The sequence below is a fragment of the Lichenostomus cassidix genome, chromosome 7, assembly GCF_008360975.1.
Source record: "Lichenostomus cassidix isolate B80296 chromosome 7, HeHo_3.0, whole genome shotgun sequence".
Classification (NCBI taxonomy): domain Eukaryota; kingdom Metazoa; phylum Chordata; class Aves; order Passeriformes; family Meliphagidae; genus Lichenostomus; species Lichenostomus cassidix.
The window spans coordinates 15,223,321-15,245,322 of record NC_139488.1 but is presented as its reverse complement, the minus strand read 5'-3'; the positions used below and the strand labels follow the sequence as shown (position 1 = coordinate 15,245,322).

The following is a 22,002-nucleotide window of genomic DNA, read 5'->3' as shown; positions in this document are numbered from 1 at the left end:
CCTCTCCGCTCAGGAAGTGGAAGGGACGTCGGAAGCAGCCGTGGGGTGGCGGGGCCGGGAGCGCGGCCGAGCGCGCATGGGGGATGCAGAGCGCCCCGCGGGGCGGGCGGCGCCGCCGGAGCCGCCGCGGCCGCCGCGCCTGAGCTGAGCGGCTCCGCCTCCGCGCGGGGGAGGTGGCGGTGCGGCCGGGAGGGGAGCGCCATCCCCGCGGCGGCCGCGGCCGCCCGTTCCCCGCGGCCGAGCAGGAGGATGCGGCCCGGCGCCGGGCTCTGAGCGATGGAGGGGGTCCTGTACAAGTGGACCAACTATCTAGCGGGTAGGCGGGGCGGCAGGGCCGGGGGGCGGCGGTTGGGGCTGGGGCTCGGCAGGGTTCGGCCTCGGCCGTGATGCGCCGCTGCTGCTGCCTCGGGGAGTCCCGGCGTCCCGTGGGCTGCCGGAGCTGTCGGTAACGCGCTGGCTGAGGCATCGCCCGCCGGTTGTGCTCGGAGCCAGGCCCCGGGGAGCGGCCCTGAGGCGGCTGGCGCGGCGGTAGCCTGGAGCAGGCTCCGGGACCGGGCCAGGGCCGCGCCGGGCGGAGGCAGCCAGCGCTCCCCACACTCGCCCGGTGCGGGGGCGGCCGGGCCGGGTGGGAGCCTTGTCCGGCTGTGGCCTTCTGCCGAGCCCCTCTCGCCACCTGGAATGCGCCTTGCCGCGTTAGGAGACTGTCGGCAGGACAGGGAGCACTTGTATACCAACCTGGAAAACACATGATGGACTTCAGTTTCATTAAATGCATTTTTAGAAGCTCTGCAGGCAAAAAGTGCACAAAATGCCAGCATTTGCCTGGTTTTGTTCGTCAGTTTCTCTGCTGTGATAGAACCACCATCTCCCTCTGGAGCAGGCAGTGGGCAGGCGGTGCTGTCAACGTGAAACATTTCTCCTCTGACACTGTGATAGGACTAATTGTCTCTCCGAAGCAGATCAGCGTTGGATCAAATGCCGTGCTTAATCGTGCCTCATGTTACACTGCTCTGGTGGTTTCTTCTTTGTCCTCTGGTTCTTCAACTTCATGTGTGCAGTTCTGCTTCAGCATACATGGGTTGTGAGAGCAGAATGGTGTCAAACTCGGTTCTGAGGGATTATAAAATGTGGGCCACGTTGCAAGGATTACGCAGATGCACTGTAAAATGAAGTGCACAGAGCATAATCTTGCATTTTTCAGAGCAATTATGTGTCCACAGATATGGGCCTTCTGGTAAAAAGGAGCAGTTGTGCTGTAGTTAAATAGATACTTGATACCTTCATCACTTCTTCGCAGTAACTCTAGAGAAAACATTGTGGAAAAGTTATGGTCGTGAGAGAAAGAATGAGCACATGGTTGTTTTCAAAACAGAATGAAAACTGTCATTGTCACTTACATGACTGAAAATGCTGCTGTAGCAAAGGGTAAACAGATACAGGCAATGAACTCTTGTGGTGTTTGCTCCTGTTTTAAGTCTGTTGTTTAATAGCTGTGTACTCATCGCTAGCTGTGAGTGCTGTACACACAATAGACTGTTCTACCAGCATGCAGCTAACTTCTGCTGAAAGCCAGTAGCCCTCTAAAACAGCAAACTTCAGAACATTGCCTTAGGCTCATGCTGGCCAACAGAGAGCATCTGCCTTTGCATTTCAGAAGTAGTGTGTCGGGGATTGCCTACAATTTTCAGAATGTGGGAGGGCAGCATTTTTTAAAGTAATTTAATCATATTAGTGAAATGTTTAAATTTTATTACCATCTGCCTTGTTACTCTACTATCTGCATACTATCTGTTTTTGTGGCTGAAAATAGGCTGTAGTACTTGTCATTAACGGTAGACACTGAGCAGCAAAGGAGCTTGTTACTGTTGATGAAGCATTGTGGAAAACATTTAGGCAAGCCAAAAATACAGCTGCTTTTTTTTCTTCCTCCTCAAATAAGAATTTGTGAAGTACAAATTTGTTAAATATTTTCTCAAATATAGGACACTATCCAGTTTCAAATTACAGGAGGTGTTTTTGTTCTTTGGCTTGCTTCTGTGAGGCACTTGGTCTTTTTAAGATTTTTGCTTCTGTTTATTTTCCAATACTAGCATAAGGAGAGGATGGAATAGTCATTCATCCTTTTTATCAGAATAAGGTTATTTTGACAGCCGTTGACTTAGGAGATAAGGACAGCACAGAGTCCATGTCTTGCAACAGAATATAGCAGAAAAGAAGATCAGTGCATTTTTGTGTTACATTTTACAGGACAGAGTCTTCTGAATTGCATATTCTTTGAGTATTATTGTTGATGTACAGATACCAGTTGGAATATTTCCTGTGTGAATTCTTATCCTTCAGTACTTTTTATCATTCTGCTTTTAAATTTGAGTGTGAATCTCCTTTTTAGTTGCCACTCTGCGTTTAAAAAGATATGTATGCTTACTGTTACAGCTAATAAATAACAAAAAAGAAACAACATACATGTTATTATTTCTTTATCACAGACTGGTAACGTGATTTAATGCAGCCTGGTCTTACTCTTCTTGAATTAGTGTTACAACTTGTAATGACACTAGTGCTGAGAATGTCCACAGAAGGGCAGCAGAGCTGGTGAAGGGTCTAGAGAGTGAGTCATACCAGGACCTGCTGTGTGAGCTGACAAGGCTCAGCCTGGAGGAGAGGAGGCTCAGGGAAGACCTTATCACTCTGCAACACCTTGACAGGAGATTGGAGCCAGGTCAGGCTCGGCCTCTTCTCCCAGATAACAAGTGACAGAATGAGTGTCAATACTTAAGTGTGAAATATGAAGTTTTAACTTAAATGCAGTAGGTAAAGGAGAACATAGCATAGCAGTTGGCGGCATCAGTCATTTATTTGTATCTTCCAAACAAGTCCCTACAATCTTAGAAAAATCTGCCTGAAAAATGTACTTGAATGAGAATGGTTTTTCAGAGGTATGTAATTTAACTACTTTCAAAATAGCATTTTCTAGTGGCTAAATTAAAACTTAATTTTTCTCTAGAATGGAAGACAATGAATACAGAAGTAATGCTGATTTTGCACCCAAAAAGAATGGGAGTGAAATATCCATATAACACTAGTCTGCTTATAGAGTGACTCTGGTCTTCAGACTGCACAGATTGTTTACTTCCTGATGTGTTAAAACAATAATTTAATGTTTCCCTTCTTTATTAAAGTTTTAACAGCCAAAGAGGTGAGTTTGATTTACAATTTAGGAATTAGACTAAACTTTCTCTTTCATGTTTTTGATCTCTCTAGGTTGGCAACCTCGGTGGTTTGTTTTAGACAATGGGATATTGTCATACTATGATTCCCAGGATGATGTTTGCAAAGGCAGCAAAGGAAGTATAAAGATGGCTGTGTGTGAAATAAAAGGTAAGAATTAATAGATTTCTGCTTGAGGAAATTTTAGCTGCCATGGAAATAGAAAAGATCACCCAATCATAGATTTTTGCATCACAAGTTTTTTCTCTGTTTTTGTTTATTTGTAGTCCAGTGTGTCTGCTTCATAGTTCACAATTAGTAATGAATGTGAATAGAGCTCTGTTTTGAGATTTAGAACATGCTATATATTACTTTTTGTTTTTAATGGTTATGTCCACTGGGTTCGTGCTTGAAGTTACGTCAGCTGGTTGTTTAGTTCTGCTGCTTTTCCCTCCTATGACCAGGCATAGAGACTGAATCAGGAAAGCCAGTTTTCCAGAAAAGCAGCAGCAGTGATCCAAAAGTGGAGATTCTTATGAACCAGAAGTGTTTAGTCTTTTGGTTTCCTGAGTAATTTTTACTTTTGTTACTGCTAACAGCTGCTCATGTATACAGGTGATGGGGGTATTTGAGATAGTAAGTGAACTTTTATTCCCAACTAAGAGTTTAGTCTTTAGTGTATTCTAGACTGTAAGTTAACCTCCTTGGCTAATAGCAAGGTTGTTTTCTAGCTCCCCATTGCAGTTAACTCTGACTTTTTTCCAGATCCCCACACAAGACTGAGCTTGTGATGTGGGTACTTTCATATTAAAAGGTGGAACTCATTTTACATGGGCCACCAAGTATTTTTCATGTGGTAACTCCATTTTGTTAGTGTTGCTTTAGTGTAGATGAAATCGGTGATGTAAAGGGGGAGGATCACTTTTTTTTTTAATTTCTTTTTTCCATTCCAGTTCATTTTGCTTGTTATCTTGTTCATTTGGTGGAGGAAGTGGGGAGAAGAGTTGAGTAGCTTTGGGCTTTTCCTTACTTAGCAGTGGTACATTGGAATTAACTTTATTACTGTGGGAGTATCATAAGCATTTTAAAACATTTTGATCAGTTCAGTACTTAATAAATGATTGTTACTGAGTTGAGGTTATTCTTGTTTCTTTTTTTTTTTCCTCTTCTAACACAAGTTCATGCAACAGACAACACGAGAATGGAGCTAATCATCCCAGGGGAGCAGCATTTCTATATGAAAGCAGTTAATGCAGCTGAAAGGCAAAGATGGCTGGTAGCACTGGGGAGTGCAAAAGCCTGCTTAGCAGATACCAGAACAAAAAAAGAAAAAGGTATGTGTGTTAGCTAGAGTATATCACTTTTTCAGATAATCATAGTGCAAATATTGTGGTACAAAGTCAGTATTATTGTCTTTTAATATAAATTTTAATAATTTCTAGTCATCTCTGTGGTAAATTCCCCCTCAATGTTAGAGTTAGAATTCCTCTCCTTTGACCTCTTGTATCTTAAGCTGAAATACCACCAATGTGTTGTTGTCACAACAACAAACATACTGTTTGCAGCTGTTGTGAAGCCATTTAATTTCTGCCCTTTTAGTAACTCTTTATACATTTATTTTTTTCCATAATTTTTCTTGGATGGCTCAATTGAACCATTTTCAGCCACTCTGGAGGGCATACATTTTATCCAATATTTTTTTATACATTACATTGCAGCTAAGAAATATTTTAACTTTATTTTTCCTGGTAATATGCCTTTTTCAAAATAGTAATTAAATTAGTATTAGTTATCCAAAGGTACTGTCTGCTTCAAGTATAATTCTTGATTCAGTGCAGAATCCAGTTTTCCTCAAAATTAAGTGGATTTTTAAATTGATGTTTAAATGAAAAGTGCTTAAAATTACAATGTGTATGTACATTGTATGCAATAAATTTATATTTCCATGTCTTTTTGTAGAAATAAGTGAGACCAATGAATCTCTTAAAACCAAAATGTCTGAACTTCGTCTCTACTGTGATCTTTTAATGCAGCAAGTTCATACAATACAAGAATTTGTTCACCATGATGAGACTCGCTCTCCTCCCAGCATTGAGGTGCAGAATTCTAGAATTTCTTTTCATTTCATTATATAACACACCTCAAGTTACTGTTGATGTTTTAAGCCTTTTTCATCTCCCAAGTATTGGGAGACATAACCTAATGTCAATTTTTGAATGCTTGTGTGTACACATACTAGTAGTGATTTTCTGTGTGAGTAAATTACTCTTGAACTGTAATCGTGCCAGGCATTAGGAAGCAATTGTGTTTCTAAGCCATTTGGTTGAAAGGCCAGAAGAGCTGTCATATGAGCAATACAATATTTTGTCTTGTTTTGCATCTCAGTTCAAGTAGTTGAAACAGTCTTGTTTGTCCTTTCTTACTTCCTTATGTAGGAGGGTATTCCATCTTTTTATCAGTGAAAGCTAGTGTTCCAGGCATTGGAAACACGCAGTGTAGATATCTGTCTCAGAATGTCACAAGTACAATACTAGAATGTATTTCTGCTTTTGAATGAAAGTACTGGAAATTATGAATGACTTCATTCTTTGCACTCTTGAGCAGCATGTGAGCAATATTGGTCATTTAGTGCAAAGCCAGAGGTTGATGCTTAATGACAATAGAGCAAATTTTCTTTAGGGAGGTGAAACAGACCTGCAGCTCCTTGCTCTGGAGTGATAAAACCGTTCACACCTTCTGCTGCAATTCGTTTCACTGAATGATCTTCTGATACCAGTTAATCACTCTGAGACAAGCTTTGCATTAAGGCATTGTTGGTTGGTACCCTAAAGAAACTCAGATGTCAGAAAGAAATTAAAATGCTGTCACATTTGTTTTCTTAAATTGGCCTCATGTTAAGGTGCACATTTGATTAAATAAAATGAAAAATATAAGTTCTTAGCAGTAATGAGGGAAATTAGTGTGTCTGGGAGAAGTGGTGGGGGAAGAGTTGTATTTGCATATATTAATTATTTTTCTTGCTTATGCTTGTGCTTTTATTTGTTTTCAGAATATGAATGAAGCCTCTTCCTTACTTAGTGCCACATGTAATACATTTATCACAACACTTGAAGAATGTGTGAAGATTGCTAATGCCAAGTTTAAGCCAGAAATGTTCCAGCTGCCTCACCCTGATCCCTTGGTTTCTCCCGTGTCACCATCACCTATTCAAATGGTTTAGACATTTTGAAATACTACCTTTTCTAAGTGTCATATTGGTGGTTGGACTGGGGGGAGGAGTGGCAGAACACTATGCTATTGCTATGTGCTGTGATGTCCTCAGTTGAAATCTTGCCTATGTTATAAATCAGTACTGCTCCCAAGTATAAATCAGTTTTCCATTCCCAGTCTTTTTTTGCTAGCCTTTACATCATCAGAGTAATTTATCATACACGTCAGGGCCCTGTAATGAGGTATCTCATAAATGAATGAGCTTTAACTTTTCCTCAGTTCAACTGTTTCCTTTTTTTGGAGTGCTAACTGTACACTGATCATAAAAATTAGATAACTTCATGTCCTGCTTAAGTGCTTTGTCGCTTGAAGTACTGCAGCAAGAGAGCATATGTTTCAGTGTATATCATTCAAGATGTTTGTATTAATATATCATCCCTTTATTTAACAAAAATTTATATAATTATAAAGATATTACTTACATAACTATTCACTATTGATTAATTCCCTTAGAAGGACAGTGTATTAGGAATCAAATGATTTCTCAGTTCTGTGTATGTATTCCAAGATGAGCTGTATTGTGGAATTTTGTTGTGGGAATATTTCCATTTGGATCTTTCATCTCTTTGTCTTCAGTCACTTTACTTACAAAGTTATCATTATTATATAAAATAATAACTTTTTTTGATATGCATAGAAATTTGACAGTGATAGCAGAGAAACCACAAGGAATCAAGAGGCATTTGGCTTTATTGTATAATGAGGAATTTAAACGTCCATTTGGTAAAGGAAAAATGTCTTGATACTTACATATCATAGCAATTAACAATGGCTCTGTGAGGAACTTTGGTGCAGGAGGGAATGAATTCCATAGATAGGAAGGTAGAAGGAGGTAGCATCTTTTTGTAGTAAAGTACTTTCTGTGTGAATGTTCTAAAACATTTAATATTGATGGCAATCCATCTGTTTTCACATAGTTAAATCAGATTTTTAACTAAGAGTGGTTGCTTTTTATAAAAAAGAATTGCCATCTTTCTAAAGACTGTAAATAAAGTAAAAAATAATGTAGATATGCAAATCATTCTTCTAAGTAGCTTGTGACATTTTTGGTGTTGTTTGTTCTTTGAAACTTTTTTTTCCCCCCTAGATGAAGCGTTCCATTAGCCATCCTGGTCCTTACTATTCAGAAAGGTAATTTTCTATTTCACTAAGCTTTTTTCTTGTTTCTCATAAGACCTCCCTGAACTTCCTAGCATTAAAATCAAAATTTGAGAAGAATTGTTTGCTTGGGGAAAAAAATTAAAAATCATAAATTGATCTAATTTTGAAAACAAAGGATGCAGGTTTTCAGCTGTCAGTGGCAGCTGCTGTTTTTAATACACCACCAAAATTTTGTCATGCTAGAAGCTTTATGCAAATGGCTTGTTTTGACAAGTTCATGAACTTAGACTTATAGCTTGAAATGATAACATTCTTTTTTAGTCAGTATTTCAGATTCTCAAATTATTTTCTTCATTTTTATTTCCATTTTCAGGCTTTGCAGTTGTGAAATTAAGATTGTTGACTGTGCTGTTTTTAGTCTAATATAGTAAAAAACATTGATACTCACAATTTAAACTAAGCAACAAAGTTATTTCAAATTTAAAGTAAATAAAATTTGTATGGGCTGTTACAGATTTTGCTTATTAATAGATCTCATTTCCTTTGTAGGGTTAATCACTCTGCAAAAGAACCAGGTTCATCTCTTCACCGATTTTCTCAGCGGCGCAGAAGAACATACTCAGATACAGAGTCTTACAGTGATACACTTTCTGAAGATTCTCAGAGTAAGTTTGAAAGGGAGGGAGTTTTCTTTGTGTCTTTCTGTACAATTTATTTCCCTGTTTACAGCAGCTGTTCTAGCACTGGTATCAGCATAAGGAGAAAGGTTTTATTTGTAAGATTCTTATATATCAGATTTATATATATCTTGTAAAACAGAGCACTTGTATAAACTATGCAAGTTAACGCATGCTGGCAAAGGATCTTGCAGCTGGAGTAGTTATATTGAAATCAGTAGACTGCTGGCAAGATAAAATTAAGACATATCCAGGAAAGGGATATTTGTCCTAATAGACTATTACATGAATGATGTTCTGGTGAGTGATGTGGAATACTGCTGTTTGCCGCTTGCTTATTGTCACAGAAGAAATTATCTTTTTTTGACCTCTGTGAGTGGCAGGGGTAGTTTTCACCCAGTGCATTGTGGAAAAATGGTTCATCTCAGTGGCTTTTGTATACCTTTTTGTAGAGAACAGCACTGTTCTGAAGGCACACAGCCTTGCCAGTAATAAAGATCATGATCAAAATCAGTCCCTCCTGATTACATGGGCTTGACTGAGTTAGTAGCCAGGTTTTTCCTTCTGAATCTTGCGGGCATTTTGACTCCATTATAACCCTTCTCAAGTAGGCTTTAACTTGGCTAGTTCTTCTGATTGCTTATCTGTAGGAAATACTTAGAAAATACAAAAATTGACAGACTGGATGATACTTTTGGGGGCTGAAAATTCAATACTTACTGATCTCTTCATAGGATCTGCTCATTGTTCTAGAAGTGCTGTCAATGGAGATCTGTCATCATCAACCATTCCTGAAGAAAATAAATCAGTGTCAAAGGAAAGATCTGAACTGGAAGAGACTCCTTCATCCTTTTCCTCTTGAAGCAACTGAAAGTATTACATTTTCTATAAATAATGCTATGCAAAAGCTGCTGTAATTATACTGTTGTTATAGGAAGTAGTTATTTCCCTTTTTAGAAGGATTTCTCTGCACTTTATAGAATAACATAAATACTATCTTTGAAGTGTATTTTATCTTTATATAGTTTATTTGCAAGAGTATTTTCCTAATATTTCACAGTTTGAATGTGCATTTTTTGGAACAAATGATGGCTTTAACAGATAAGCATCCACATTTGTAAATGCAGCTCTTTTTAAAAAAAGCCTGGAGGTCTGACTGATACATTAGTAAACATGCGTTATAAACTTCAGCAAAAAGTTTGAATTTTTTTTGAGAAAATGCAACTTGTGCCATGGGCCTCTTGGTCATTTGTACCAGGTCATCCACCTGGAGCTGTGATTCACCCCACAATGGCTTTTTTTTGCCAGGGTAAGGGCTGTGGGAATGGGCACTAATGGCTCTGCTCCAGCAGCTTGCCGGTAATTGACATTGCCGCCTTTGAAAACACAAGGATATACATAATCCAGTCCTTATTTTTAGGCAATGAAAGTAGAAATATTTAGTGTATTTTTCTAAACAAATGTATAAAAATAACTTAATATGAGGTATTTGTACCAAACATGGGATATTTAATAGTTTTTATTTATTTATTCTTTTTTGCATCAAAAATTTCTACCTACTTTCACTACTAAAGGTCTAAAGATCTACTAATGGCTTCAAAATGTGTATAAATTGTTTCTGGGGTGTATAGCATCACAAATAATTAATGCAGCACTGTTAAGATTTACTCTGCTTACTTAAGATGTGTTTTTGGCAAAGTATGATAGAAACAAGAGCCGAAATGTTAGACTGTTCTAAGCTGCTGTTGTAATGAATATTTGTCTCTAGACGTGTTTTATTTATGACATATTTATACAAAAGGGAGCTTCTGTTTCTGCAACTCCTTTATATCATTTGAAGATGGTATACACCAGAAGATGGATTCTGCTCTCAGTTACATCAGTGTAAATTTGCGTTAACTGTAAATGAGGTCAGAGTCTGACTCTCTTAATAATTATTGAGTAATATAGTATAATAGTGCCTACTAGCACCTTGGTCCAGAAGGTTGTTAATGTTAGCATTGCAAGCTTTTGGGGATTTTTAGGGTGTTTGTTAAGGGATGAACTTGTCTATAAAGTCTTAGGTGTGGAGCACTTTAAGCAAGCCATTTACTGTTCTTGATTTACACAATTGCTAAATAAATGTACAGGGTTTTTTGTACTCAAGCACATACCAAAATCTGTTTTTATAATCAGATCTTTAATTTGGTTTAACTAGTCTTCCTTTTGTGTATATAAGTAATTTGAAGCAGGCTGGAAAGAACAGATGGGAATGGGAGCTTTCCTTACAAATTTTTGGAATGTTGATTTATCTAAGTCAAAACAGGTCCAAATGTTGAGGAAAAACATATGAGCTGTTTGCCATATATAAAATGCCAGTTTATAAACCATTATGTCAGGTTCAAGGGGAATGGAATGGTTTGTAAAAGGGGTTTGTGGATACCAGCTCAGAGCTGTCATTTGTGCTCAGTTCTGTCAGTTTTTGTGCAAACTAGCATATGCATATCAGCCTCACACATGCTTGTACATTTTTTTCTGAATGTTTGCTTTAATGTATACTGTATGACATGACAGTTGTAAAAATAAGTATTAAAAAAGATGTTCAGAAAAGTAAACTACACACTGCAGTGGGAGTGTTGTCTTGAATCATATGCTGTCAGAATTGCTTTTTGAAATTTCACTGAGGTTTCTGCCAGCTTCTGCAGTGTGAAGTACATGTCACAATGACAGATACCTTTTTCTGCTTTCAACTACTATGAAGAAAAGAGGTTGGACTCCACATTATGCAAAAAAATGAGAGACTGATCAGTGCATGTAGTAGTAAGTAATAATTTTAAATACTGCCACAAGACAAAAGTTGTGATCAGATCCAAGCACAAAAATTAAATGTAATTACTGCAGCACTGTTTTGGGTTTTTCTAGGTCCCCAAAGCTATCATTTCAGCGTAGTGTATAGGTAAGTGGTATGTTTCTGTTAAATCAGCCATTTTATAGATACTTGTGCCGAACATCCTAAAATGTAATTCAGTGAAGATGATATGCTTCTTAGACCATCTCAGTGGTAAGGTATTTCTCTAAACTTGGTCCTGTAGCACAATAGATCTGATCTTTGAAGAGAGCAAAGGTCAGCTTGTACAGTTAGAAATCCCAATATTTGACCTGGATATAATAAGTAATTCAGAATGTTTATATTTTTTTCATCAAGAGACTGCTTAATCTGTTGTCTTGAAAAATGTTACTCTTAGGGATGTATTGTGTGAAATGGAATGTTGAAGCTTTAGGTTGTGACTTCAGCAATGTCACTCTAGGTTAGCATTTGCTTAGCGGTCTTGTGGAAAAACACTGGCTCAGCTGGTTGGCCTATAACATTATCTATTCAAGCTGTGTTTCAGCAAAGCCCTAAGTATTTTAAATCCTATTTTTAGACATGTGAGTGACTCATCTGTCTAAAGTACTTGCTTAAGTGCTGTGCAGTTGGGCCAGAGAGGTACTGGCAGGATGAACTTACTTACACTGCCGCACCAGTGTGTTTTCTCTTTGTTGAATGAGTGTTTTGAGACTCAGTAGAGGCCATGTAAGATTGAGTTTCCAGTAGTCTTTGTGAAGAAGAGGCCATGGTTAAATCTACAGATGCTATCACTATTTCTTTCTGCTGAGATGACTAATTGAAAATGCATTTTTAGTGTTAATTTTATTATGTGCCTGTGTACACAAGTTACTTGTTAGCTAAACAAGATTACCTATGCATTTTTGTGTCTTGCACTGAGTTTGTTGGTTGAGGTGTTTTTAATATCTAAAGAAATGAGAATTAGAAGGAAGAAAATTTTGTGGTTTTTTTTTCTCATTGAGTGGTTTAAAGGTTAAAATATAAACAGCCTTTTTTACTTCATTTTTATTCTTTCTTACTTTCCCTAAGGGAGAAATACCCGCACTCATAAACTCTTTCATATTTATGATTGTTTCTAAATCTTCCTGGTTCCATCACTTGAAAAACTTTGGATTTTGTCCTGACCCAGAGCTTAGCTCTTCAGAAATCCTTTTTTACTTTAGTCCTTGTTTTGTCCCTATTTCTTAGCTTTCCTGCATCATTTGGATAGATAGTGGTTGATAATATATAGGGTTATAGGTAATTATAAAAAAGCTTCTGTAGTAAGTCTTTCGGGAACAGGTTTTTAAAACAGTCTAATTCTGATTAACTTGAGCCTTTTTTTTGGTGGTAGTGGTATGCTGAGAGTCACAGTGATGCATCACGTTTGCTAACTAATGCTCCTGCTCCAGTTAAAAGAATATTACAGCTCCTGAAGTGTCACATTTCTGTGTGTTTGCTCTGAAGCTTTTTCTACAGAGTGAATTCTAGAAGCAGACTTGCTCCTTTGACCTTGATACTCTTTTTCCCCATAGATAACATACCCCCCCCACCACAACCCCCAAATGTACAAACAGGCTTTGCTCTGACAGACATGTCAGTTGACTTGTGGGATGAAGAATTGATTAATCACTCAGGGGAGGTGACATCTTGTAGGTCCAGGCAATTAGGGTCAACTATTCTGTTCTAGCTGCAGCTGCCAAAAAACAGGGTGTAGAGGAAAGTTTGGAAGTAACAGGGATAGGAACAGCACAGTGCTTAGGCATGTGCTAGAATTTATCTTTTGTCAGTGAAGAATCTGTGATGAAATTTTTTTTAAAGTGACTTTTTTCAAGGCTGGCTGGTGGACAGGCTGTTTCTGATAGATGGCTGTGTTATCAGCAGTTTACTACCTGGTTTACGTCGGAGAATTGCATTTCTACCTCATCTTTTGTTTCAGCAACTCTTTTTCTGTAGTGTGGTACAGGAACTGTAAAAATGGCATAATAAATAAAGAAGGAGTCACTTAATGGTGCAGAAAGCATGCTTTATTTCAAATGAACAATTCTATCTCAAGGAGGTTCAACAGCTACAAAGCTCTATTACTACATTAGGAGAACTAAAGCAAATTGAAGTGCAGGCTGGTATTTGATGTTGCAACAGTTTGTTTTCAAACTGTGGTTCCTTGCTTAGTTGCCGGGAAGTACCTACTGGGTGTCTAATACTACCACACAAACTCAATCACTGCACCCTAAGAACCTCCGAGATGGGGTACTGCTGCTGCACTTGAATACCTAAATAGCTTTGTTGATTAAGGGGATGGCCAGGTGATGTTACTTTTTTAAAAGCTATTCAGGCAGTCAATATGTCAGAAACAGTACACAGGCAGTGGGTGAACAAAGTGCTGGCCGCTTGCACTTTGTCCAGAAATTGTCAGTCAGGTATGGAAATTATGGCATAATCAGATCCAATGTAAAACATTAAAGCAATGCTTACAGGAGGGTAATTATAAACATCACCAATGCCTTACATTCCTGATTCAACATAAATATTTGTGCATGTATGAAATACTATGCACAGTATCATGTCTTAGGTGAAGGTAGTCTTCAACAGGGAGTCTCTCTACCTGTTGAGGCATTCTTAGACATCAACAATGAGTTGAGGCGCAAAAATTAGTTAAATGTTGAGCAGGGTAGTCGTTTGCTAGGAAACTTTCCCCTGCCAACTGTTCCAAAAGTTACGTTTCAAAATGTCATAAAATAAACGGTACAAAACTTCATAACCGTTAACTTCGGCTATATACAGTATGTACATGTCAGTGAAAAAAGTGTTTTAAATTCTTAGGTCAATAATGACAATAAGTCATAATGTATAGCTCTGGACTTTGTCTCGTTCAGGTAGGTAAAAAAATATTTTTCTTTTTATATTTACATATCAGATATTTCAGTCCATATATTAATCACTTGTAAAAAGACAAGTGTAAATAATACAGATTAAGCTCTCTACGGTGATCGGATATTTATATTCACAGTGGCAGAATCGGTACCAAATTCATTCCCTAAATTCAGAGTATAAAGTCCACCATCATTCTTCTGGACATCCATGATGATCAGGGTGGTTAGATCTTCACTGGTTTCGATGTGGAATCTGCCTTGCTGGTCCTGACTGGTAATTTTTCTTCCTTCACAGTACCATGTTATTTCAGGAGCGGGTTCACCCGAAAAGGCACAGGATAGTGTGAGAACTTTTCCTTCATCAATGCTGATGTCAGATGGTAGAGCTTCAATTTTGGGTGGTGCTCCTTCATAAAACAGGAAAACAAATACCAAGTTAGTCTGTTTTCACTAAGCCATGCAGCAGCTTTACTCTGAGGACTACTTCAGGATAGCTGAAGCACTAACTCTACCAATAATTGTAATGCTCACCTCTCAGACCTGATTTAAGCATTTTACTAGTTGAACTCTCCAGTTGAGCCATGCTAGATTTCCCCATAATACTGCTGGAGCTCATCTCTACAAAGGATTCTTTCATGGAGGACATGCTTTTGGCAGACATGCTTTCAAATTTCATTTCAGTCATGCTGCTACTGCTGAAACTGCTGAATGAAGCCTCTTGTTTAGAAGCCATTTGAAAGGACTGAGAAGAAAAACTTTCGTGCATGCTTGCGTCGGCACTGGTCTTCAATACTACCTCTTTCGGAGGTTCTTCAACTAGAGCTGAGGAGCATTGCAAACATAGAAGGAAAAAGCAACAACATCACATTAACGAACAAAGTCATGCAGTTCTGTATGGTTAATTTTACAAAAATGAAGACGGCATGCTTTGCTTGCAATGGAAAACTGCAGTGGAGTGTAGAATTGTTTACATTTGATTCAAGATGTCCAAATCACAAGCAATAATTTAGAAATTAAAAAATAAGCAATGGAACTTACCAGTATGTATGACTTCAAGGAAAAGCATACATACTTAAGAAAAAACAGGTCATCACACAGTGTTTCTTATTAGAACCATTACTAGGATTAGACACCGAGAAATTATGTGTGTTCAGTTCATATTTGTAGAAGCTGTGAAACATTTTAAAGTTCTTAAAAACATAGAATAGTAAAATCCGTATTTCACTGCGTTGTTCTGTAGCTATAAAGGGCAACAGGAAAGCTCAATCACTGCAGCTTTGCTTTAAACCCAAACACAGTCATACAAGCAAATCACAGCCACCCCTTGATGCTAGGAACTGGGATATGGTATATCAAATAAAATACTAAATCCAGTTCAGTTAAGTTGCCATAAAAATTTTTAACTGTGGAATGGCTTTATTTTATTGTAACAGATTTTTTTAGTAAATGAGGGAAGAGTAATTACCAGCACCAAGGTCTTAACATACTCATCTTAGAATGAATGCTCATAGCTTTCTCTTAACATGCACCTGTTGATGTAATAGAGCACCTCTGTGCTACTCTGTGGGTGTTAAAAAGATTTCTAATGCTGTTTTAGGGCTGTATATGTAATATACAAAAGAAATACGAATTTCTTAAAATACCTAAGTCAACGTTACCAGTGGCTTTTATTGTAAGTCATTATAGTAGACACACCACAGCAAAATGTTCTGATTATTCTGAATACAAGACCCGAAGAGCAAACTTACGGAGTACAGTCAAAGATGCTGTAGCAGAACACTGCCCATGGTAATTTTTTGCCTTGACTGTGTATTTTCCAGTGTCACTCACTGTTGCATTTCGAATTTCAAGAGAATATATATTTTTGGAGCGACTTACTCTGAGGTGTGATGAAACTGCAATCTAAGGAGGGGAAAAAAAATTGTTTCATTAAGATTGGTTTTATGAATAATTCCAATTTTTCAAGTAAATACAGTAAATTATTACTTACAGGTTGATTATTCTTTAGCCACTCAACTTCAGGAGAAGGATCTCCAGAAACTTCACAGGTGAACAACACGTCTTGTCCTTCATTGACATTCTGAGACTTGGGCTGCATGATGAATGCTGGTTCACTGGCACGCTCTTTAGAAAGGCTCACAATATACTGGCATTTAATAATGCCTTCACCAGTTCTACCCTCACAGGTGAGTATACCTTCATCCTTATTGGTGGCCTTTTTGATAGTTAGAGTGTGATCACTTCCAGAAACACCGTATCTGTAATCTTCTGAATTTCTCAGCTCCATTCCGTTCAGCACCCATTTTACTTCAGAGGCACCAGGAATGTTGGCTTTCAATGTCACCTTCTGCCCTTCAGACACTGTCATTTTAGTTGAAGAAGCTGTAATTTCTGCTTTCAATTGTTTGACATCTTCTGTAACAACGGACTTTTTAATGACTTCTTGAACTGCAGATTTCTCTTCAGTTGCCAGTACTGATTTCTTCTGGGTAGAAACTGTAAGCAAGTCCTCTTCTTTCTGAACTGTTTTATGAGATTCAGATACACCTCTTACCTGGGAATGGATATTTTTAAATACTTGGCCAGTAAACTGGAAATTAGTTTTTGAAACACCTCCTTCCCCAATAATTTCACAGGTGTATTCTCCTTTATCAGATTCCATGAGCTCATGGATTTTGAGCTCATAAGTACCATCTGCTGCGTAATGAAACTTGAAATGATGGTCTTCTTTCAGTTTTTTACCATCCTTATACCAAGCCACTTCTCTGACACTTAAAACATTGCTTTCAACTGCACAGGATAACTTTACCTTATCTCCAAGGGTTTCTGCTTTCAGATGCTGTTTTATCTTTGGTGGAGAAGCAGTTGGTAATTTTACTTTCTCTGTTGGTACCGTTTTGTCTGCAGGTGGTGACTTAGCTTTTGGGGGACTGCTGATGGGTTCAGGAGATTTCACTCGTTTAGGAGACTTAACTGGCTCTGGTGACTTCACACGAGGCTCAGGAGATTTGATCCTTGGAGGTGATGTAATTGCTTTTTCAGGAATTCTTGCTCTTTGAATAGTTAAAGTAAAATGTGCTTCCTGTCTTCCTTCAGAGTTTTCCACCACAACGGTGTAATTTCCTTCATCTGATGTCTGGACTGAAGAAATTTCAAAGGTAGACTTGTACTGTGTTCGTGTTACTTGGAAGCGCCTTGAAGAAACAATAGGTTGGCCTGCACGGAGCCATGTTATTGTTGGTGCTGGCTCACCATCAACATCACAGGAAAATCTGGCAGTCTCCCCTTCAGAAACTGTGATTGACCGTGGCTTTGTAAGGATTGTGGCTGGCAGAGTGCTTTTAAATGCTTTGTGTACAGTCCTTTCTTCCAACGATTTCTTTTCAGCTGCAGTGACTTTTTCTTCAGAAGCAGCATAGTGTTCATAGGATAAAAGTGATTCTCTTGTTGCTGACATTTCTGATTTGACCTCTCTTACTGAGGAACTTGCTTCTGTTTCAGATGCTTTCTTAAATGAGGAGATTGCGTATGCCTCTGTTTTTGTCAAGTCAGGTAAAATTGACCTCGGTACTTCTTCATCTCTCCTCTGGGAAGAGTATGTAGTGTAATCTCCTCCAGTAACATCTAGTGTTGCATAGTCAGAGCACTCCCCTTTGTAGTTTGTGCATACAGCTCGGTATGTTCCGCTGTCATCAATGTGGCAGTCGAGGATCTCCAGAGTTAATACACCACTTGTATTAGTAAAGTGTATCTTACTGCTCTCTTGGAGCTCAATGCCATTGTGGTACCACTTTACTTCAGCAGTTGGTTTTGACTGGACATTTAGAATGAACCTAGTATTGTGGCCACACGGTACCCTGTGTGAGCGCATTCTCAGGGTAATGCGAGGAGCATGGTCAAGGGTGAAAGGCTGCTGAGTCAGAACTTCATATTTCCTTTCCATGGTTTTTTGAGTTTTCAGAGCAGATTTCATAGACTCATATCTAGAAAATATATCAAATCTTGCCATCCTCTCAAACCGGGAGAGAGATCTTTCACTTGAAACTGGGCTAGGTGAGCGTGGTCGAGTTCTCTCTGGTGTTGGAGATCTTCTCTCACTTTCTTCAGGAGGCCGTGAGCGAGGTCGAATTAATTCAGATACAGGACGCATCAACTCAATGTAAGTTGGAGAAAGGGATCTTCTTCTCCTTAGTAATCTAGAGGGAGGTGAAAATTCCCTCTGAGCATATTGCACCATTTCTATTTCTTCTTCTTCTTCTGATGTGATCTCAGTTATTTCTCTTTCCCTCCTTCTCCTGAGTCTACTCTTTTCTTCCTCTGCCATATATTTGAGCTCACTTCTGTATTCAGAGAGTCGTTGATCAGCGCCAACAGGTCGGAGCAATTCTTCATCCTCCCTCTCAGCCATTATTCTTTGCTTTTGTTTAGGTTGTCTGTAGGCAGCCCTGTCATGGCGTTGACGAAGTTCTGCATAGCTTGCACTGGTCTCAGCTTTAGTTGGGATGTGATAGCTTGAATACCTCAGCTCTTTCTTTCTTTCTTCCTCTGAACTGACCTGTGCTGCTGCAGTAGAATACCGAAGGGCAGACAGTTCAAAGCGTGGGGGGCTTCTACTTGGTGGGGAAGCAGAAAAGCCTAACTCCAGCTCTTCCTCAAGGCGCAGCCTTTCCTCTTCAGTTCTCTTCATGGCTAAGTAGTCATCTATAGGCATGAGCAATTCCTCATCAGACAAGTCACCAAGTGATCGCCTTCTTGGTCTATAGAAATATTCATATTCTGGAGACGGGATACGGCGGCGTGCTGGTCTCACAATTTCAAGATCATCTTGTGTCAGCTTGGGTATGCGCCATTTAGGCTTGTATTGATCAGAAATACGTGGCAGTGGCATCACATAGAATTGCTCCCACCTGGAAAGACGTATGCGTTTCTGGCGTTTCTGAACAGTCCTCTCAAGTTTTCCTGGCATTTCATACTGGTCTCGCAGCCTCTTGTACCACTTCATGTCTGACAGAGGCACATAGTGTTTAATAGTCTGATCTTCCTCAAGATGCACATGTTTGCGAGGCTCTGGGATCTCATATGGCATACGAAGTCTTCTTTCCTCCTTCTCCTTCTTTTCTTCTTTCTGAATTTCATATTCACCTTTGACGGTCTTTGAGCTAACAGCTGGTTTATATAAGATAGCAGCTTCTCTGAGAGCCTCTTGTGCCGTTTGTGTCAGTGGAACAGCTTCAACCCCAGAAAGGATTTCTGCCATTCGTAAGGTCTTGTCAATTTGCCTTTGTACGTGCTTCTCCCGCTCTTCTTCTGTCTTGTACTCACGCTTGACATATTTCAAGCGTTCAACTTTTAGATAAGCCTGACAGCTTGTAGATCCAGCACTGTTTGTAGCAGTAACTCTGTAATAGCCACTGTCTTCTGGTAAAGTATCCCTGATATGCAAAGCATAATAATCTAAACCTTCATGAATTATATCAAAGTTGGGACCAAAGGATAGAGGTTGACCATCTTTCTCCCATGTCAACGTTGGTTTTGGCACACCAGATACCCTGATCTCAAAACTGACATTTTGGCCTTCTTGACATTCAGCATTTGCCAGCAGTCTTTTAAACATTGGCCTGAGTGTGGCATCTGCTGGAGGCGGATGCGGAATCACAGTCAGCTTAGCTTTGCAGCTGTCTTCACCATATTTATTGCGTGCCACAATACTGTATTCAGCATCATCCTCTTCAGTGACATTATTGATGACAAGTTGATAAAGACCCTTGTCTGATTCAAAAGTATACTTCCTATCATCATCCCCAGGTTTGATTTTTTGGCCTGATTTGTACCATGTTAAGCGAGGTTCTGGGTGAACTGTTATAGTTACTCCAAACCTGACATTTTCTCCGACGTATGCAGTGCGGTTATACAAAGGCAGAGTAAATTCTGGGGGATGCTCTAATAGTCTCATAGTATCAACCCGTCGTTTCACTTTTTTAACAGTTCTGCATCTGTAGTGCTCAGAGATTTCTCTAACACCTTTAACAAAAAGTTCTGCATAAGAGCTGTCTTCACCATAGTCATTTACTACCTTGCATCTGTAGGTACCATCATCTGATTTAGAAACATCTTTGACATATATGGTAGCCACACCATCTTCATATTTGATTTCATATTTGTCACTGCTTTCTAATTGCCTCATACCAAAGTACCATGTGACTTGTGTGGACTCATCGTAGTTTTCAATCGTACATACATATTTGGCATGCCCACCTTCCTCTACAACATTGTGTTTTATCTGCCCAGCAATAGGCCCAATGTCTATTGGGGCTACTTTAACTTTAGCCACTGTTATGCCTTTCTGGGATCTAATTGCCCCTCCACAGGAAATGCGGGCTACTGACACAACTGTGTTCCACTCCTTCTTTACTAGAGTTTGATAGTAACGCCTGTGCCTCAAGGTCTTAATGGTTTTAGTGCTGGTCTTTTCTGTCTGCTGTTTTAGCCACACATGATTAAGTGCTTCAGCAGCTGTCATCCGAGATTTTCTTTCCTTTACTAGTAGGCGATCGATGAAGTCCATGGCCTCGATGCTTATGTCTTTGAATGCTTCATCCTCAAAGCTGTATTCAGCATTTAGAATATGTTCAATAACTTGTTGGTTTGTTTCAGCAATGAAAGGATTAAGGCCACTGAGAAGTATGTATGTTAGAGCACCAACTGACCACATGTCAGTAGCTGTGCTGACTAAATCATGGTGATGTACTTCAGGCGCATAATATTCAGGAGAGGTGAACTGGAGTCTAAAGCTGTCTCCAGGCTTCAACTGTCTGGCTTGACCAAATTCAACAATTTTAATTACAGAGCTTCTTCTTGTGAAGTAAATAATATTGTCTGGTCTAATATCAAAATGTCCAATGCTGTGACGATGTAAAAATTCTAGTGCATCACAGACCTGGCGTACATAATTTACTATTTCTCTTTCATTAAGTTCAAATGAAGCTGTGCTGATTCTTTCAAATATGTCAACCCCAGAAATGAATTCAAAGATCATGACCAATTCTTCTAGGCTCTCAAATGATTCATGAAGGTACAGGATATTTTGGTGCCTAGCAAGGTTTAAGATGGAAATTTCTTTCTTTACCAAAACTTGGTCAGCACCCTTTACTTTGACAAACTTGGCCAGGTAAGTCTTTTTTGAAACTGCCTCAACACAGCGGTGTGCAATACCAAATTGCCCACGTCCAAGCTCTTCTGCAATCATATATTTGTCATAAAGTTCCTTTGTAGAATAGTGAGCTGCTTTAGTTGCTGTAACTTCTCTGGTTTCATCAACTTCTTCATCATAGTTCATTACTCTAGTCTTATCTTCCTTTGTTACAATTGGATCAGTGGGCTCAGAAGGCTGACTTTGGCCAAACTTGTTCTCTGCAATTACACGGAACTGGTAGGTGGTCTTGCCAAACAGGTTCACCACTGTGTATCGTGTATCACGAGCTTGTGCAACACGAATCCATCGCTCTGCTGTTGTAGCACGTTTCTCAATAATGTAGTTTATGATCCTGCTTCCACCATCGGTAGCTGGTTCACTCCAGGTTAAGTTGACTGAATCCCTTGAAACGTCTGTTACTTTCAGACCTCTTGGTGGATCAGGCACATCAGCCACATCTAATTCAACTGTTTTTTGATCGATTCCAAATCTGTTTTTGGCACAAACGATGTAAAACCCTGCATCTTTTCTGTCAACACCATTGGGGAAAACAAGAGATGTGAATGATCGTGTAACAATGACTTGGTAGTGTCCATTAGTATCGATGAGATCTTGTCCCTTCTGCCATGTGATCACAGGGGGAGGCTTGCCACTGAATGGAATCTTGATGCTCACCACTTCCCCTCGGAGGGCATGAACAGCTCCCATGCCTTCTAGGTTTTTGGGCAAATGAATCTTTGCAGGAACTGGAATAGAAAGAGGAAGAAAAAACACATGATCAAGAGCACATGAGAGGAGCATCAACAGTCTAAAAATTCAAAATTAAAACAAATTTAT

General features: G+C 39.2%; 2 protein-coding genes across 3 annotated transcripts in view; one reads left to right on the top strand and one right to left on the bottom strand.

The window, feature by feature from the left end:
* Positions 1-25: 25 nt before the first annotated feature.
* On the top strand, positions 26-10,854 carry PLEKHA3 (pleckstrin homology domain containing A3). Of its 2 annotated transcripts, none has more exons than XM_085066342.1 (8): positions 26-316; positions 3,262-3,378; positions 4,386-4,541; positions 5,167-5,303; positions 6,257-6,421; positions 7,565-7,608; positions 8,128-8,243; positions 8,990-10,854. In XM_085066342.1, exons 1-8 carry the CDS (start codon positions 277-279, stop codon positions 9,115-9,117), a joined length of 903 nt encoding a protein of 300 aa, XP_084922468.1. In that variant the 5' UTR covers positions 26-276; the 3' UTR covers positions 9,118-10,854. The 2 variants fall into 2 exon arrangements, with proteins under 2 accessions (XP_084922468.1, XP_084922469.1); XM_085066343.1 differs by lacking the exon at positions 26-316 and adding an exon at positions 2,835-2,936.
* Positions 10,855-13,109: 2,255 nt separating this feature from the next.
* Positions 13,110-22,002, bottom strand: part of TTN (titin) — a 241,675-nt gene continuing 232,782 nt past the window's right edge. The window contains exons 308-311 of the mRNA XM_085065641.1: positions 15,964-21,911; positions 15,722-15,875; positions 14,505-14,795; positions 13,110-14,380 (exon numbers count right to left, since the gene is read on the bottom strand). Of these exons, the coding sequence (XP_084921767.1) occupies positions 14,082-14,380; positions 14,505-14,795; positions 15,722-15,875; positions 15,964-21,911 (6,692 nt within the window). The 3' untranslated portion in view covers positions 13,110-14,081. The remainder of the gene's footprint in view (positions 14,381-14,504; positions 14,796-15,721; positions 15,876-15,963; positions 21,912-22,002) is intronic.

Coding starts and splice junctions, on each gene's coding strand:
- PLEKHA3 (XM_085066342.1), top strand. CDS start 277: ATGGAGGGGGTCCTGTACAAGTGGACCAACTATCTAGCGG. Junction 5,304..6,256: donor GCTCTCCTCCCAGCATTGAG/GTGCAGAATTCT, acceptor ATTTGTTTTCAG/AATATGAATGAAGCCTCTTC. Junction 6,422..7,564: donor CACCATCACCTATTCAAATG/GTTTAGACATTT, acceptor TTTCCCCCCTAG/ATGAAGCGTTCCATTAGCCA.